Source organism: Oreochromis aureus, linkage group 6, assembly GCF_013358895.1.
Source record: "Oreochromis aureus strain Israel breed Guangdong linkage group 6, ZZ_aureus, whole genome shotgun sequence".
NCBI classification, from domain to species: domain Eukaryota; kingdom Metazoa; phylum Chordata; class Actinopteri; order Cichliformes; family Cichlidae; genus Oreochromis; species Oreochromis aureus.
This window is the reverse complement of record NC_052947.1, coordinates 34,895,862-34,913,340: the sequence shown is the minus strand read 5'-3', so window position 1 is coordinate 34,913,340 and position 17,479 is coordinate 34,895,862. Positions and strand designations below refer to the sequence as shown.

At 40.0% G+C, this 17,479-nt stretch overlaps 1 protein-coding gene across 1 annotated transcript in view; it reads right to left on the bottom strand.

The window, feature by feature from the left end:
- The window catches only part of grk4 (G protein-coupled receptor kinase 4), a 49,195-nt gene that overhangs the window by 11,375 nt on the left and 20,341 nt on the right, over positions 1-17,479 (bottom strand). Inside the window, exons 3-9 of the mRNA XM_031754314.2 lie at positions 15,413-15,525; positions 14,313-14,390; positions 13,654-13,754; positions 7,014-7,106; positions 6,464-6,527; positions 6,062-6,202; positions 1,870-2,060 (exon numbers count right to left, since the gene is read on the bottom strand). Coding sequence (XP_031610174.1) covers positions 1,870-2,060; positions 6,062-6,202; positions 6,464-6,527; positions 7,014-7,106; positions 13,654-13,754; positions 14,313-14,390; positions 15,413-15,525 — 781 coding nt within the window. The remainder of the gene's footprint in view (positions 1-1,869; positions 2,061-6,061; positions 6,203-6,463; positions 6,528-7,013; positions 7,107-13,653; positions 13,755-14,312; positions 14,391-15,412; positions 15,526-17,479) is intronic.

Genomic DNA, 17,479 nt, shown 5'->3' with positions numbered 1-17,479 from the left:
ATTTGTCACACGGCATAATTAGTACAATTTCAGGATTTTAACACTTAATAGCTGCAGATTGAAAAATAGCTTTATAATACCGCCTGGTTTACATTGGTCTTTATGAGCTTCTGTCACTATTTTACAGTTGTTCCCTTGTCTGATTAGAAAAACAGAAAAGCGTGTCAGGGAGAATGGGTTTATTGGGAATTCTGCTGTTTTAAAATACAGTTTATAGAAGTACACAGAGTGGAAGAGAATAAACAGATGATAATATTAGTCCAATTTACCCTTAGCCACACTCTAATGTATCTCCAAATATATATCTTGTTTGGAAATTGTATATTTCCTACATATTCATTTCACTGGACGAGTGAAGAATCTTGTGCTTGCTCTTGCAGCCCGTAACAGAATATTTGGTGTGCTGTAGCTCAGACATTTCACAATTAAAAGTGATCAAAACCATCTCTATCAAGGAAATAATGGCAGGCTATCCAGGTGCAGATGGGTGCACCTGGATTTAGCTGGGGGAGCTCTTCATTCTTTGTTTAACTGCATTTTAAAGTAGACTCTTAGTGGGTATTATGCCACCAAAGTTAGATAGATACCAGAGAAGTTTGGACTACAAACAAACTTTTTTGCAGCTTAACTGCAGTGTTTTCTGATGTTGAAAATAACCACATTTCATCTAAGACCACTATAGGCAAAAACAATTTCTATTCCATTTGCAGTAATTCATATTTGGCAGACATCTTCACCTTTCCATTCACGTACTTGGAAAGCCAGAGGCGGGGGAGCAGCAACAAGATAGTCAGCCACAATCAAATATGGAAACATGACATGAAATATGGAGCTGGGTTCCAAGCAGCTTGCAGATCTATACTGAAGGTAGGATAAGGCAGCTTAAAGCACGCCTTATGTGAGATTTACTAGTTAGATTTGTACAAGGATCTTAGCTGAGCCACTGGGTGATGTGGGTTAGCACTGAGATCAGGTGATTTATCAGGATCTTGAACTTGACAGAACTGAACTGCCAGAAGTAATGTTGGGCATGGACTTTAGCCTTTGTAACTTTCCAAAGGTTTTACAAGCACTTTAAAATAGTATCCTAAAAATTTGCAATATACTTCCGTAAAGTTGGCAGAGTTTAATCCAAGATATCCTTCAGTGAGAACCAAATCAAAAAGCGCAAAATCTCAAAAGTCCAGTCTGTCAGGCATCGTGTTACAGGTAACTTTGATGGCATCACTGTGAAAACATCACAGTTATTTCTGACTTTAGAGAGTTCCTTTCAGAACCCCAAAAGACAATCTATTTTTTTCCTTTTACTGGTAACGATTCACATGAGAGTAAGCTGAACTTTAAATGCCAGGGCATTTAGCCAGCTGTAAGCAAATACTCTTGTACCACAACATGCTTACATAATGTGGTTCTAGGGCTTTAAACCTCACAATATCGTCCACAGAGACACAGATCCTTAAATATCTGTGAACAATTCCCAGCTCCTAAGCTCAATGCAGTAATTGCAACAAATATGATATGAAATCCATCCATCCATGTGGAGTATATCCACAAGAGGTATCCACAGCCTGCATAGGTCAAACTCACCTTCACACTTACAGGCAATTTAGAATTACCAATTAACCTAATAAGCACATCTCTGAACTCTGGGAGGAAGCCACGGTACCCGGAGAGAGCCCACGCAGTTATGAGCAGCACATGCAAACTCCACCCAGAAAGGCCAAAAGCCAGCCCGTGAAATCAAACCTAGGATAATCATCCTGTGAGGTGACAGCGTTAACCAGCATGCCACCCATAATATGGGGCTACTGTTTAATTTACTATCTACACCTATTCCAAACTTTTTTCTGACACCATGTGTGAGCTTACCTGTAAACTATCCTCTCACGGTGCAGGTCCTCAAGGCCACAGCAAATCTCAGCAGCGTAGAAGATGGCCCTTTGCTCATCAAAGCCTGAGTTCCCCATGTTGTAAATGTGAAACTTTAAGTCACCGCCATTCATTATGGTCAGCACCAGGCACAGCGCATCCTTGGTCTCATAGGCGTATGCTAGACTAACCTAGGGAAGGGAGGCAAATTTGGGGAAGAGGTAATAATGGGAGGAGGCAAGAAGAAAGGAGAAAATGTTGAAGAAGGCATGAGTGTGCTGGAGGAAGAGGGAAGAGAAGTGCTAAGAGACTAGTGAGTGGCTAGAAGAGCATAATTGCTTTATTTGGTTTGCTTAATGTCCCAAATAATCATCCATTATCCAGAATGGAACGTCAAGAATGTACACAAAAGAAACAAGGAGATATATCACAGATACATAAAATCATCCTCTCTCTAATCCCACCATCCATCTCTTTTCTTCCCTCATTCCCACCAGCCTCCCTTCATTTCCCCTCCCTGTGGGTCAGTGACACACAGGGTACAGTGTGCGCATACGTTGTTGTGTACAAGCAGGATGTTGCTGCCATCAGGAGGATTTCCATCTGCTAGAGCATGTAGTCAGAAACAAACCACAAAAGGAGATGGGAAATATTCTCATGGGCCAAGTGAACAAAACACACACACTCATATATACATATATATATACAAAATGTATCTAAACAAACACAAATATGTGCTCCAAACCAAGGTAAATAATCTTTTTAAATTCTTGTTTATGTGCTGGCAAAATACATTGATTCATTGTGGCACCACAAAAGCCTTTTAGTTTGCTTAGTGATTCATTAAAATGTATGAATCACTATGAGCAGACATCCAAAAACTCTCCCAAATATCGAAGACGTTCAAGTGTGTAATCAAATGTTCAGTAATTCCTACTCTAGTATTATCAGTTCAGCTTTGTTGTGTATGTCTTGCTGTATTTATTGTTTACACGCATGCAGCAAGACCCTTAACGTTCTGAGCTATACTCCTTTGCTTAAAAGTTAAGCATTTTCATAGAAGTTTATTTCATTTATTCTTATTTATTTTACTGTGAAAAGAGAAAAATCCTGTTTCAAAGAATATGAATAAAAAATGTCAGCAAAAAATAATTCTCATATTTATCTTTGTATTTTCATGCTGTTCTTCTATGGAAAAACACGAAATTACAAGTCTGACTAATCTGCAGGGGAAAAAATATATATTATATAATAATTTCATCATATTGGTACCGGTATCAAAAAAATTAAATATGACATGATAGTGAGTCAAATCTGCATCGCAGTGAGGCAGCTCTACCTCATCCTCACCTGCTGGAAATTTTAAAGCAGGGTCACCCTGCTCCGTGTCTCACACCCACACACAAAGAATATGCGGATGGGTTATTGGTTAAAACATACAGCAAACTAACAGTATGCACTGACTAATACCATGCAGTGATCACAAAAAGGTAAAGAAGAATAGCGAGAGAGAGAAATGAGGGGTTTGAGAGAGCACTTGACTCTTCTCCTTGCTACTGCTGTTTGGTCAGTGTTGCTAGGCAACAGAGCTGCTCTCGTAGGTAGAGAGGCACATGAAGAGTCATCAGTTCTGCCTGCAGCACCGCGAACAAACACGCACACACACACACACAGAATCATGTGCCAATCCCAGGTGACAAGAGCTGCAAGTCTGAGGTTCTGTAACAAGCCCACTCTAGCCTGCGTGTGTGCGTGTGTATGTGTGTGTACATGCATGCTCGTACACATGCTTCCGCCATGACTCACTCAAACAAGGACAGGCAACATAGCTCATGCTGCATCACAAACCAGCTAATCCAGCGTGTAGTACAACTCAAACGGCAGCCAGTACATTCAAACAGTGAATATGGACAGGCTTTGAGGCTGGGCTGCAGGACAGCCAGGTTACTGTACTACAGATAAATATCACTGTTAAGTCAAAGTCACACAGTATTTTTCCTTTATGCACAAAGTACACACTGCACACAGACCAGACATTTACATGAGTATTAGCCACTCCTTGCCATGTTCCAAGAATGTTAAATGAGGACTTGGTGTAATTTTGTTGTCTTTGGAACAATCATTTTTGAAATAAGAGGCAACACTGAGCCAAAGCTAAGCTTTCTTTTCCGGCCTGAGCACCTGAGATGTGTTTGTGCATGCAGCTGGACGAAATGGAAATAGAGGCACACATCTCCAGTTTTCCAGTGGGATCGGAGTCTTGATGGGAATATGTAGTATTTAAGCTGGATCAAAAAATTCAAGCATTTCATTTTTTTATATTCATGACATGTTGATAGGGGAATAATGAAAATCAGAGCGCAATACAAGAGTTAGCAGTGCACTCCTAGACAGGTATGCACAGTCCAGACAGAAAAGGGAGGGAAGAGAACTCACCTCAGTTATTCCACAAAACTATCACTTAACAAAGTCCTACTTTAAATATGAGCCGTGACTAATACGATATCTCTTTTAGTAGTAGTAGTAGTAGTAGTAGTAGACTTCTCCTTTTGGTATAGCACTGAAATTAAAAGAATCCAGTGGCTCTCTTACATTGTGCTAGCATGCTTTCATAGGCAAGAGTGACTATAGTGTTACTGCGGTTATACAATGAAGAAACATTTTTACCCTGATGTGAGTGGTCTCTTTTTTTTGTCCGTAAGACACGAGGGTTTACTAAATGGTTTAACGAATCTGAAAGTGATTCAAGTCATATGTTATGGCCTTAACATATTTTGGAACAAAGTGTTATATAGCACACTTCAAATCACGCAGTGAGGGAGTATCTCAAAAGAATTGTGTTCCATCCATCCAGCAGACTTCTACAGACTTGGAGAGTCAGTTCAAAGGCACACTGAAGCTGTTCTGTTAGCATGCAGAAACCCAATATCTCACCACGACACTTTATGTTGTTTTTTCCTTTAATTTGTCACCTGTCGGTAGGTGACTCCCTAAAAAGGTTTCCGATGCGCTGCTAGCCAAAAACCACTGCTTACTCATGCCTATGGTTCAATTTATAGAAATCCTCCATAGGAAAATCAGCCAAGAGCAACGGCATCACTAAGAGCCGGAGGCACAGTGGCAGGCTAATGATTTTTCTTTTCCTTAGGCTGGCACACATGCTCAGAGAAAGGATACTGTACCATTTCATTCTGCAAGCAGCTGCTCTGCTAAAATGTGATTTGCGTCTGCAACTCAGATACCGCGGGTTCTGTTTTTAAAAACAATTCAACATTTCTAACAGCCTTTGTTTTAGGCAGTGCGGTTGGACAACGAGGAAGAACAATTTTGATGCCATTTCCTGATGAAGGTGGCACCAATACTATTGTGGCATTCTCTGGAGATCGTTTTAGCTTGTTCCTCAGATTGATGCTTCCTCAGAATTTTCAGTTCCTTAAATATCACATTTGGGTTACACACTTTAACATGCAGCTTTTACTAGATGACAGATTTGTTTTGGTGAAATGAATTCCGGTCACATATGGCAGGAATGTCTGAGAAATTTAAGAGTGTCTGTGACGTAATGCTGAGCTGTCACAGAGTGGCAATCTTAAAGTAAACCATCACAGAATTCTGGGGGGAGCATTATTTTAACACCTCTGCCCCAAGAAGGCAAGAAAAAATATTCATTTAAAAATACACAGGAACAAAACAGATTTCAGTCAAATTCAGTAATGCATTGACAGATGATTGAGGGCTGACAGTATGCTCCAAATGAAATCAAATCTGGCATGTTTGCAGAATAGCAGGTTTCTTATGAAAATAACCAAGCTGGCTTCGATTGCTGCAGCGCATTCGGCGAGCCCAGCAGAACTTGTCAAAGTGTTTCCACATCCTCCCTAAATGCCCCGCAGAATGCTCCCACCTGCCACTGTTCAATAAGATCATGCGTCTTTTCCCCCCTTTTGTAGTTTTATCTCATCATGTCTTTTTCCACTGTGGCTCACAACCTCACTAAACAAACAGAGCTCGAGTTGTGGCGTCTATCTTTAAGAGCTGATCGACAGCCTTTGCAAACACGCCATTCCGTTTCATTTGCAGGATCCTGCAGCCGACAGTGCTCTCGCATTCACGCATGCACGGTCTCGCACACAGACGGGCAAAACAAGTACAATTCGGTTGAAAGGTTGAATAAGAAAAAAGTAGTACTTACTACAAAACTACTGTTAACTTTTTCTAAAATGCGTTTTTCGTTTAGTGCCATTGCTTCACCTTTTCTTTTCTTCACTCGTTTCTTTTCCAGCTTTTTACAGGCGTACATCTTACCGGTGGCACGTACTTGGCAGGCACAAACCTGGAAAACAAGCAGCGAAAAAAATGTGATCACACTCACATGCGCATTAAAAATGAAACACACACCTAAAATATAACTAATGGAAGTTAATATGTCACACTGCAGATTTTCCCACCCAGCATCACTGGAGTGGCCAAAAATGTTGGTGCATTAACTGACTGTTAACGGTTACTTGTAACCAATTAACTCATGAAAGTTTAACCATAACTTTAGTCATTATAATTCCAATTTATAAAACATTATTTATTCCTCATTTCTTACCTCGCCAAATCCACCTTTTCCTAGTACTCTGTAATGTCTGAAGGTATTTTTGGTTACTGGTTGCCTGCAGAGGTGCAATGAGGAATAAGAAAGGGATAAAGACATAGAGAGACAAAACACAGAGGAGACATTAAATAGGAGTTTATTTCATTTTCACAGACCATGTGATGTTGCAGACAGAGTAATGGTCTAATATATTATTAATCCACCCTGATGACTGCTGTTTCCACCCTGCTTTGGTTTCGAAGCCATTATGCAAAGCATCATCAATTATTAACCACTCACAGAATCACCGATTGGCAGCACCACCTTTGTGTTTTAGTGCAAAAACCGTTCCTGCTGCTATACTTTAATATTTACTTTTTCTCATTATATATTTCTTTTACTGCTTTAGCGACAGTCAAAGACAGTAATTGTTCAGCCTCAGAAGACCTGAACAGGGAACGTTTAGTATGTGCATGTCACGTTTTTGATGTAAATCTTAATGTACAAAAATGTGGTGCTTTGCATGTTTGCTTTTCCAAGTGTGTAATACGCTGTGACTACCCACCTCTCCAACCATTTCCACTGCAGGAAGCGAGAGAAGTACATGGACTCCTGGTAGGAGGAAAATGGAGCTCCACTCAGATAATCACGAACTATTCTGGAGCAAGGGAGAGACACAGAAGGGGGAGTGGTGACCATTTTAAGAACATATCAAATATAACAATAACATCTTACATGTCAGAGTAAACCAGGAAAAAACAAAACAAAACCCAGATTTCATGTTACCCCTACACGCTTCCCTTTTTTTAAACCTTGGCAGTGACTACAAACAGACACATCCTTTGACTGAATACCCACTGGATTACATACGTCCACATCTGTATATATCAGTGAACTTTTGTGTGTGCCATGGACATTGCAGAGTTCAAAAGTCACTCTCAGTGGAAAGATGGAAAACACTGAATGTCGATATGCCACCATGAAAAATCCCTTTAAACAGAGAAGTTCCACTCAGTTCAACCAGGAAACAGGGGATTTATGGAAACCGGTTTTTATTGAGTCTGAGGTTCAGCGGAACATCTAATCTCATTTTACCTGCCACGTGAATGTGGGCGTAAGTCTGGAAACACACACAAAAAAACAGGACTGCATTTTTCTTAAATTCTTAGCTCACGTCAAAAGAAGGAAGCCACTACCACCCAGCAAAAATATAACTCTCTGCGGGGTCACAAAGGGTGACAGTCTCACCGTCTCCTACCCGTGCATAAACTGGCACTCTGCTGGTGTTAGGACACGACTCTTTGACATCCGTGCGTCATCCTCGTAGATCAGTGTCTGTTTTCAATGGTCTCACCACAGATGTTTGACTTAAACACCATCTCTTGACACTAAAGCGGTGAGCTAAACAGCACTGATGTGTTGCGGTTACTTTAAGGCTGAGCTATCTACTGTGCTTGCGTTCAGTGTTGGCAGATTACATATTTTAAAAAGTAGACTGACATAACCACCAGGACGTCACTCAGTGGCTTTGGATTCTGCATTATGAAGCTTCAGCGTTGCTACTCTTTTTAAAAAAAACAACAACAACCCAGAAGTAACTTTTATGGATGAAAGGGTGGAGTGCTGAACTATCAGTTAACGCTAGCTAGCTTAGTTAGCAAGCTGCATTCTTAATCTGTACAGATGCGGCATACAGATACACATATTCAATTCAATTCAGTTATATATGTATATATATATATATATATATATATATATATATATATATATATATATATAGAGAGAGAGAGAGAGAGAGAGAGAGAGAGAGAGAGAGAGAGAGAGAGAATCACAACAGTCGCCTCAAGGCGCTTTATATAGTAAGGTAGACCTACAATAATACATACAGAGAAAAACCCAACAACAACTGGTTAGAGTCGCATATCAGCTACTTAGTGCTAAATAGCAGACTAATGAAATAGTAACAGAAGCACAAACATATTAGATGATCTGTACCACACAGCAAGTCATATTATTAGCTATATAATCCATTAAAAATGTTTCAAAGAGCACCAACAGCACGCATTCCCTTTCTCACACACATTTTAACCTAGGAGTCTTTTTCAAACCAGCCTCAACAAACCAGTCTGACACCATGAGGAAATGCCATTTTTAACTACCTTATTTTTAAGATCCAGGGGTTTCCCCTTGATTTAAATGAAAGGTCAATTTCTATTGCTAAAGTCTCTACAGCCAGACCAACATAGAAAATGGCAAAACTGCAATTCCTGAAGTGGCCACTTAAGGCTCTCTCCAAAAATGAGTCAGTCATCATTGAAAATGTCCAACTTATCAAGATAAAAAGGTCACTGATAGCCTGGTACAAAAATGTATTAATATTTTAAAAAGGGTTTCGTCCCTATGGGCAGCTTCCCCTTTAATAATAACCATAGGATGGGAGCATCTTTTCTAACTCATCTTTTTAAATGCCGGTAGGGCTTAAACTTTATCGGCAGCTATAGTCGATAGCTGTCTGGCTTCACCTCAACTAACTGAACTGGACCTCTTAACCATATTTGTGGTTAATTTTTAATGGATCTAATGGAAAACGTGACTTGCTGTTTGATGCAGACTATTCTGGTGAGAAATTGAAATATATTAATAGTCTGTCACAAATTAGAAGGTATTTGTGTTTGTGCATGGATGGAGCTTTTTAACCATTCACCATCTTATCCAAATACGGAATAATAATTTAAACAGAGAGCAGTCATATGCAGACACTAAATTAACTGAACTTTCCATAAAAGATGTACCTTAGCTATCCAAACCCCCAGGTCACAATGCAAACATCAGCTTAAAAAAAAATTAATTAATTATTAAACAATAAAACAGACTCCCAAAGACTCCTTACAGTACCCCTCTAAGCCATTTAACAGTCAACTATAATAGTCAACATGCTGCAAAATTATCAAATATAAGAACAGGAAAAGTTTCTTCAAAGCAAGCAGTAATCATCTTCATTACATTTATCCTTGTGACACAAGCTGCACTATTCCCAAACTACAAAAAACCCACATGAAATAACAAATACTCTGGGACAGTCATGACAACCGCTGCCCGGTGTGATCACAACCTCCTCTACCAGCCAACAACACATGACTAAAAATCAGAGTTACAGCACATATTCTCCTCAGCCACCCAAATGTCAAAGATATGCTCATATTTATCCAGCAGATTTTCCTTGACCATATTTTAAAATTACTTCATCACTAAGGAGGACAAGGAAAGCTGCCTGTGGTTACCAACAGTGCTGGAGTAGCTGTTCTTGGCAAAAAGACTTGAGAGTAGAGAGTTTCCATCGGGGAAGCACCCTCGGCTGTGTGAAAGAAAACTGAGTTATGTCATTATGGAACTCAGTTGCTCTGTAAATTAAGTGAACATCCATTTGAATTGTTTGCAGGAGTACAGTGTCAACAGGATTTTATCAATCTACCCTTTGTTGTTTCTCAGCCTACAAGGGGTTTGTGTACATAAAATCTTTCTCCTAAATACGTGGAATAGCATGTTTTTTGTTCCTCGTGTATCAAACTTCAGTCTCCACTCTGTCACTGAAGAAATCAAGAAACATAAACTATTTCCTCCCAGATTCTGTTCGCTTATCAGTACGACAGGCCTGAAAGGGGCTCCAGAAAGGCAACAGCCGAGCAGAGCTGCAGACAGCCATCACTGGGAGTAGAAATAAACACAGCTACAATATGGCTTTTGTTAAACAAAGGGAGCGGGAGAAGACAAGAAGAGGGAAAAAAAATCAGCAGTGAGACCTTTGTCAACACAGCGGATACACAAAACATCACGATACACATGAGATGGGCCACACACACACTACTCTCAGTATGACATAACAATATGTTCCACTGCACCAAGAAAATAAAAAAAATAAAAATCCACGAGTGAGCTAATATATTTCTGTTAGTGGGAGTGCAGCTCTGCCAAAAGTCACGTTCACACGTGCAGCACCATGCTTTCCTACAGGTTTTCCCTTTGAGAGAAAAAAAAACAAAACAACGGAGCAAACGTTGGTTCAGAATTACACATCGGAATAAAATATGAAGTTACACAACGGCATAATACAAATAATGATAGTGGAAGGAAGAAGTGATGACCAGAGTTGGACGGGAATCCCATTCAAAAACATCTGAGCTGCTGCTGCACGGCTTCAACACGTGCCTGTGTTGTTCTCTTCGCTGTTTTGCCCCGCTCTCCTTCACACTCTCTTTCCATTTCTCCTCACTTTTCCCCTAATTCTCCCTTTCGTCCTCCTTTCATTACTCTGTTTAGGTTTTCTAACCATGCGTCCTCATGCTCCGCATTTCTTCAGACTTATCACTTCATCGCCTGCTGAGTTTTGAATCCAGTCAAGAAATGGAGCAGATGCTGTGCTTCTCACATCAACAAAAGCGTGGAATGCAGTATTCTGGTTATCCTCTTTCTCACACCGTTCCCCTGCTCTCCCTGATGCCCTTTGGACAACTTGGAGGAAGACATTTATGCAGGAAGAAGGAAACTTGCCTAACTGAACATGACTTGAGATGAGAAGCTCTGTGGAGGTTTTTCTGGGTTTTGCTCATCTTAAACATAACCAATGAAGCTCCCAGTTTTAGTCCAGCACAAACCACATCACCTCACTTCTTCTACACATGCATTTGCCAACTTTTCCCTTCACACACCACCTCCTGCTGTGTGTCTGCATTGCTCACTCAGCCTCCAAACCCTCAAGCAAATCTCCCCAACACAGAGAAAATTAAGATATGTGAATAAGCTTTAGATAAACTAAACAAAACTTCATACTCAATTAAAATCATCGGGTCTAGGAAACTTTTTGGGAAAAATTAATCACTGCCTCAAAACATTCTGGCAACCGCACGCTTGTCCCTGTCAGCCACTTTGACTAGCTAACTTTGAATTCCTGTCTTCATGGGTCTGTGAAAGTGGCCGCGCCCTGTCAATCAGACATTTGCATAAAGGTTCCCTATACCTGAAGGTGGGAGATAATATCTGACTGTATGCAAGAGTGCATGCTGATATCATAGCTGGGTGTTTTCTCAGCAACGATCCCCGCTTCTCTTGAGCTCCTGTTTGGTGAAGCTTAAGTGAATCAAAGGTTAGTGACAGCATTTCCAATCCAAATCCATTTGCCCTTGTGGTTATGAGCTCAGACTTCACAGAAATTTTGATTTTGCCAGCAATGACAACACATGGCTCCATTTTCCTGAAGCCCGCTGATTTAATGCATGCTGTACATGTTACATGTAAACCTGATACATTTGTGTTATTTATCATCTGTTGTTTTAGAGTAAGATTTATATTTTATGTGCTATGTGCATAAACTAAATTAATCCAGTTAAAAAAAAATGTGGTGGGGGTGCACCATCTTCCCAGAAAGGAAGCCCACAGTTAGAGTTTTAATTTGCATATTGCCCAGAAGCTTCCTGAAGATGACCTCATAGATCTTATCATCAGGAAGCTTGAATCTATTTAACACTTAATAATGTCTTCTTCTGTGATGTGATCAAATGATTTATCAACCAGAGACTGATAACAGCTAGATGGGTGCACAACATTTCTGGTGGTGTTAAATGCTAAAAAGAAAGTTAAGCAGACCTGGGTCACTGAGGTGGTTTGGTCAGTTCACTGTTAAATGTTTCAAATAATCTGAAAACATCACCTTTGTAAAAGTAATCTGGTGTATTGTTAAATATCAAACTCGGGATAAAATAAGGATTGCAAAGCTGCTTTAGTAGAATTGCAGAATCACAATGTGCACCAAGAAATTTAGCAGAATAAGCTCTCTTTAATAGTGGTCCTATATCCAATATCCTTGGTTTGATTTTTTGGATCTTTAGTTGTGATTACTTTTGTGCTATGGGTTCTTGTTTACATTTTCGTATAGATGTGCATTTACTTCTTTGTGTGTTTCAGTTTAACCTAGCTTCCCTAGTGTTCCTTTGTAGTTTGCTGTCAAGTCTTTGTCTCTGTGTCAGGTATTTCACTGTTTACTCGTTTCCTGTTTTATTTTGACAGTCGTGCATCTTTGGTATTTTGTATTTAGTTTCAACTATCTTTCCCACCTATTACCTCTCCCCTTGTTATCTTGTGTACATATTATCTGCTGTCTCCCCTTGTCCTCTGTTGTGTGTTCTTCTTGCTTTGCTTTTTTTCCTAAATCGGCTCTGGTTGTTGTTGGAGATTCTTTGTTAGCTTCTGCATTTTGGACTTTGGAGTTTTCTGGACCAAGAAGCATGTTGTTTCGGGTCCATGAAGCTTTGTCCTCCACATAGTGTTTCATAAGAGCCTGGTTAGAGCCTGGTTATCATTTTCCAAACATCTTGCCAAACTAAATTCACTCAGTTGGAATCTAACTAAACCAAATCCAACAACAAATGACATCAGCTAACCAATCAGCACACAGTGCAATGATCTTAGGGATTAGGAATAAGTAACTACAACAACTGTAAGTAATAACAACAGAGTAGAGCATATGCTGTTAAAAATATGTAATATGCCTTTTATGTGTGAAATGATTACCATTGCACTTACCACTGTAATATAATTAAGAAACCAAACCACAAACAGAGATGATACTACAATTATGAGCGGATACCCGAGTATCGCTCAGGTGTACGTGTGTCACTGTATGTTCAATAAGAAGTACATGTGTGGGTAATAATCCCCAGTCTGTTTGCTTCTCCTGGCTCTCAGAGCAGGAAGGAGAAACACCTGCAAGTGTGTTTGTGTGTGTTTGTAAACCTGTTTGTGTGTGTGTATGTGGCGAACACTGAGGTGGCTGTTGTTTTCATGCCAGCCATCCGGATGCTCTCTCTGCCCACTGCTCTTTTTCATTTGGCTCAACTGTGCGTACGTATTTGCATCTGTGTGTGTGTGTGTGTGTCTGTGTGTAATACGGCATTCCAGGTGCCAGCTGCCTCATCATCAGCAGTGACAGGGAGCAATGGTCCATACACACACACTCTCTTTCTCTCTCTAAAGATTCTGCTAGTGCCCCTGCACTTAGATGCCCAGACACAACCATGGCAAAAAAAATAATCATAATAATAATATTAAAAAAAATAAAAATGTATAAAATTCCATTTGAATTTTCCCTCCACAGCCTGTCTGCATGAGGGCTGATCACAAATAAAAGCAGCAAGTAAGATTTAAAAACATACTTGGTGCAGTCATTGAAGAGCTCCTTACACGGACTCTGCTCCAACCTCTCCCGGCACCCAGCGACAACATCCTGGGGTATGTCAGGCAGATGGGCTGCCGACTTAAGGGTTTAAAGAGACAGAAAAACAGGAGGTGAGGCAAACAGATGCAGAGAGACAGAAGAGGACGTGCTCAGTGTAACATGATATTTGAAGATTTGAAAGTAGATTTTAAACCAGAGTTGTGCTTGAATCTTTCTGTTAGTGAAAACACAAAACAAATTGAAGTTCCCCTGTCTGTTTGCTCACACTCCTTCAGTGGTGAAACATTAGCACTTATGTGAATTAGCTTAAAAATAACTGTCTTGTGCAGCTGTGGTGAAAGCACAGAAGAAGACCTAATGGGACAGTGAAGTACACATTCACACATGTAAGAGCCAGAATTAAATGCATGACTTGACCATTTTATCTCCAGCTTACGTTATTTACCGATAGCTGAGCAGTAATATTTCCAGTTAACAAACAATTAAATAAACCCTAAGCAGTTTTATTACACTGAATAAAATTCAATGAGACAATGATCATCTGGAAGTGCGTGTATTAACTTAAACTAATATATAAATAATTTATGGCCGTATCATGCAGGCCTGTAATTAAATGAGCAGGTTGGTGCATCTTACCCCATTATTAAAGTATGTGTCTAAAACATTCAGTCCACAGTCCCTCCTCTTCTCATCAGCAGCTAGCTGATACATAGCCTGTTACAGAAAAACAGAAGTTGTAGGAACCACAGCAAGCCATGCTCATTCAGCCATCTTTAAAACTTCTCCAAATAAGGTCAAAGAAAGTCACGGAGAAGAAAGCAAAGAAGGCTGAAGCAAAGAAGGAAAGATGTTGCGTTAATGAACAGAGGAAATGAGGGACAGCTGACTAATGGTGAAGAGTTAGCAAATACAAAACATCTCGTTTTAGTCAAGGCAGCAAACTGGGAACTATTTTCTTCTTTGCACCATCACAGATTGTGTCTTTGGTCAAATATGGCTGTAGGCAGGGACACGCTCTGGAGTTTGACTGCTTTGCACCGTGTGTTTTGTTTGAAAACACGCTCCGCAGAGACGAATGGGACTGAGCAGCACTACTACACATCAGCCAAGACACAAAGTCCTCGGGGAGACTCGTGGCACATGTTGACGACTAAAAAGTTGCTCATTACATTTCAAGCATTTGTCAGTTGGTGTGTATGTATGTGTCTGCCTACCTTTAAAAAAAAAACAAACTAAAACTAAAAGAAACAAAAACAACACAAATCTAGGACCTCATTAAATAAGCATGATTCCTCCCCTGTTTTCCCTTCTTGCATACCATCAGGGGCCTAGACACAAGCTTGGGCCTGTGTTTGCCTGCTCACCCAGGGGACCTGCCTCTGACGTTGGCTTGACCTCATGGAGGAGTGCATGGAGGAAGGGGAGGAGTCTGCTCCCTGACAGCTTCTCTAAGTCGCTAATCACCCACTACGCCCACCCCACCCACCTCCCTATGTGACTGCCAAGAACAGGCAAGGGGACTTTGCACTGACTTTCCTTTCCTGTCCTGTCCATTGCTCTGCGGGCCCTGATCCAGGAAGGTCTCATGGGAGAAATCATAGACATATGAAGGTAAAAAAGACGGAGAAAGGGAAAGACTGGCAAGAAGGTGACAAAGGGGGTTCTGTAAGACACAAGAACACTTATAAGGATATCAGAGAATATGCAGAGTAGTTGCAATGGACTCAAAGTCTTACCACAGCATCCATAAATTCCATGCAGCGCTTCAGCTCTGGCCTTGTGTCACAGTACTGACGGAATAACAGCCGACCAATGGGCTGCTTCTCACATAGACTAGTGTAGTCCCTCTCTGAGAAGAAGACAGGGGAAGGAAAAAAGATGAGGGGGAGGGAGATAGAAGGAGAAATGTAATACAACACACACTGGACATTACGCTACACCAGCGATTCCATGAGATGATTATGCTAGGAGGAAATGATAACCCTACGGCATGAAACTGTAAGTAACTATATTTTTGCCCAGCGAAACAAAAAATAAATTCTCTTTGATTTCGGGAGTTGGGAACCATTGACCTATATCACTATATTAGTGGGCTTAAGGGATAATTTGTTTTCATTTGAATTAACTTTGTGTTGTGAGCCAAAGTGTGAAACGAACTGGTGGAGGCCTTTTATAGTTCTCACAGTTAAACTCGAAATAGTCGCAAAAGGGCAATTAACGGTTAGGAACTGTCACGTTTCCTGGTGACAGCAAAAATGTAAGCAATTTTTTTCTGCTTCTGTTTTGAAACACATCTCCATCCACATGAAATACAAAAAAATGCATTTAAAAAACATATATTTCAAAATTCTGTGCCAAGGACAGGCTTAATGTATGAAAATTTGTTTTGAGGAGCACAAAGAAACACTAAAAATTAAGTCTAGAAACACGAATTGTCAATTTTGATCACCGCATTCGCTTGTGAAGCGCCCTTTTAAACATTTTAAGCATGAGCATTTTCACAGCTGCCATCTTAGTGTTTTGACGTGGAATGTGACAAGAAGGGGCAGGTCTGTGTGTAAAACCGCACACTTACCACAACAACCTGTCAGTCACAAATCATAAGCCAAGGAGCATACCGCAGATAATCCACCATTTTGAAACATAATACGTATGTCAAACATAGTTTGCCCTAAAATGAGTGACTGAGTCCACATGCTCAGAAAAACAAATGTCTCCAGAGGTCAAGACAGAAAACCATTTTCCCCATAGACCGCTACGGGAGCAACAATCTTTTTGCAAACACACTTACTGTCATCTGGTGACAAATAAGAGGCTTCGTTTTTCAGACCTGGAAGCCACGTCCATGTTTTACAATGACTACGTACCAGTCCTTTCGTCCTTTGTTAGCTAACAACAAGCTAGCACTAACTAGCTGCTTTACAAAAAATAACATAAATAAATAAAAAATGTAGCTTTTTTCCCCAGCGTATATTTTTGTTTTTTTTACTATACAGGGTGAAAGATTTGTATTTATATTGGTTGGCATGTTTAACCAAAGAAAAGCAGTACTTGCTATAATCAATAGATTGGGATAATGGACACTGAAGTTGCTTAAAAGAAAAGCTGAAAACTGTAAATCTGAGAAGCCATTATCTACAGTACTGTGCAGAGGTTTTCAGCCACCCATCATTTTTTATATTTTTCTAGAAAAATGTGAAATGTGTGCAGTGAGTTTTTGAAACGTGCAAACCTACATGGAAGTATAGTATACAAAGCAAAAACAGGTGTTTTCCATCTGAAAATACAGATGGAGGTACATTGAGCCAACTGAAATGTAGAATGCAGAATGGAAGTAAAATATAAAGAAATAGGGAGTGGGTCGAGACTTTTCCTCATTACTATATATCCAATACATCTTAGCTAAAACAAGGTTTTTCCTACAAATAAACACACTTTTTCCCCCCCCAGGCAGATCTAGCTATTAATTTTACACAAAGTAATGGGGATCTACACAAAAAATAAAAAATAAAAATGTAAGGGTCAAGTTAAAAGAAATTCGGTCTCCACCTCACGGGGAAAAAAACCTCTACCTTAAAAAAAGAAAAAAGAAAAAGAGAAGTATTCTTTTCTGAAAAAAATAAAATAAAAACACCACATGATGTCACATATCTGTTTTTTTGTACATATCTTAGCATTTTTTCATTTACATGTTTCTCTCCCACAGCTGGCCCTGCCCCTATTAGCACTAATGGTGTCCATTGAGTCATATTTCCTCTTGTACCAGGACGCTTTCCATCATTGGTTTACGCCAAGGATGCGCA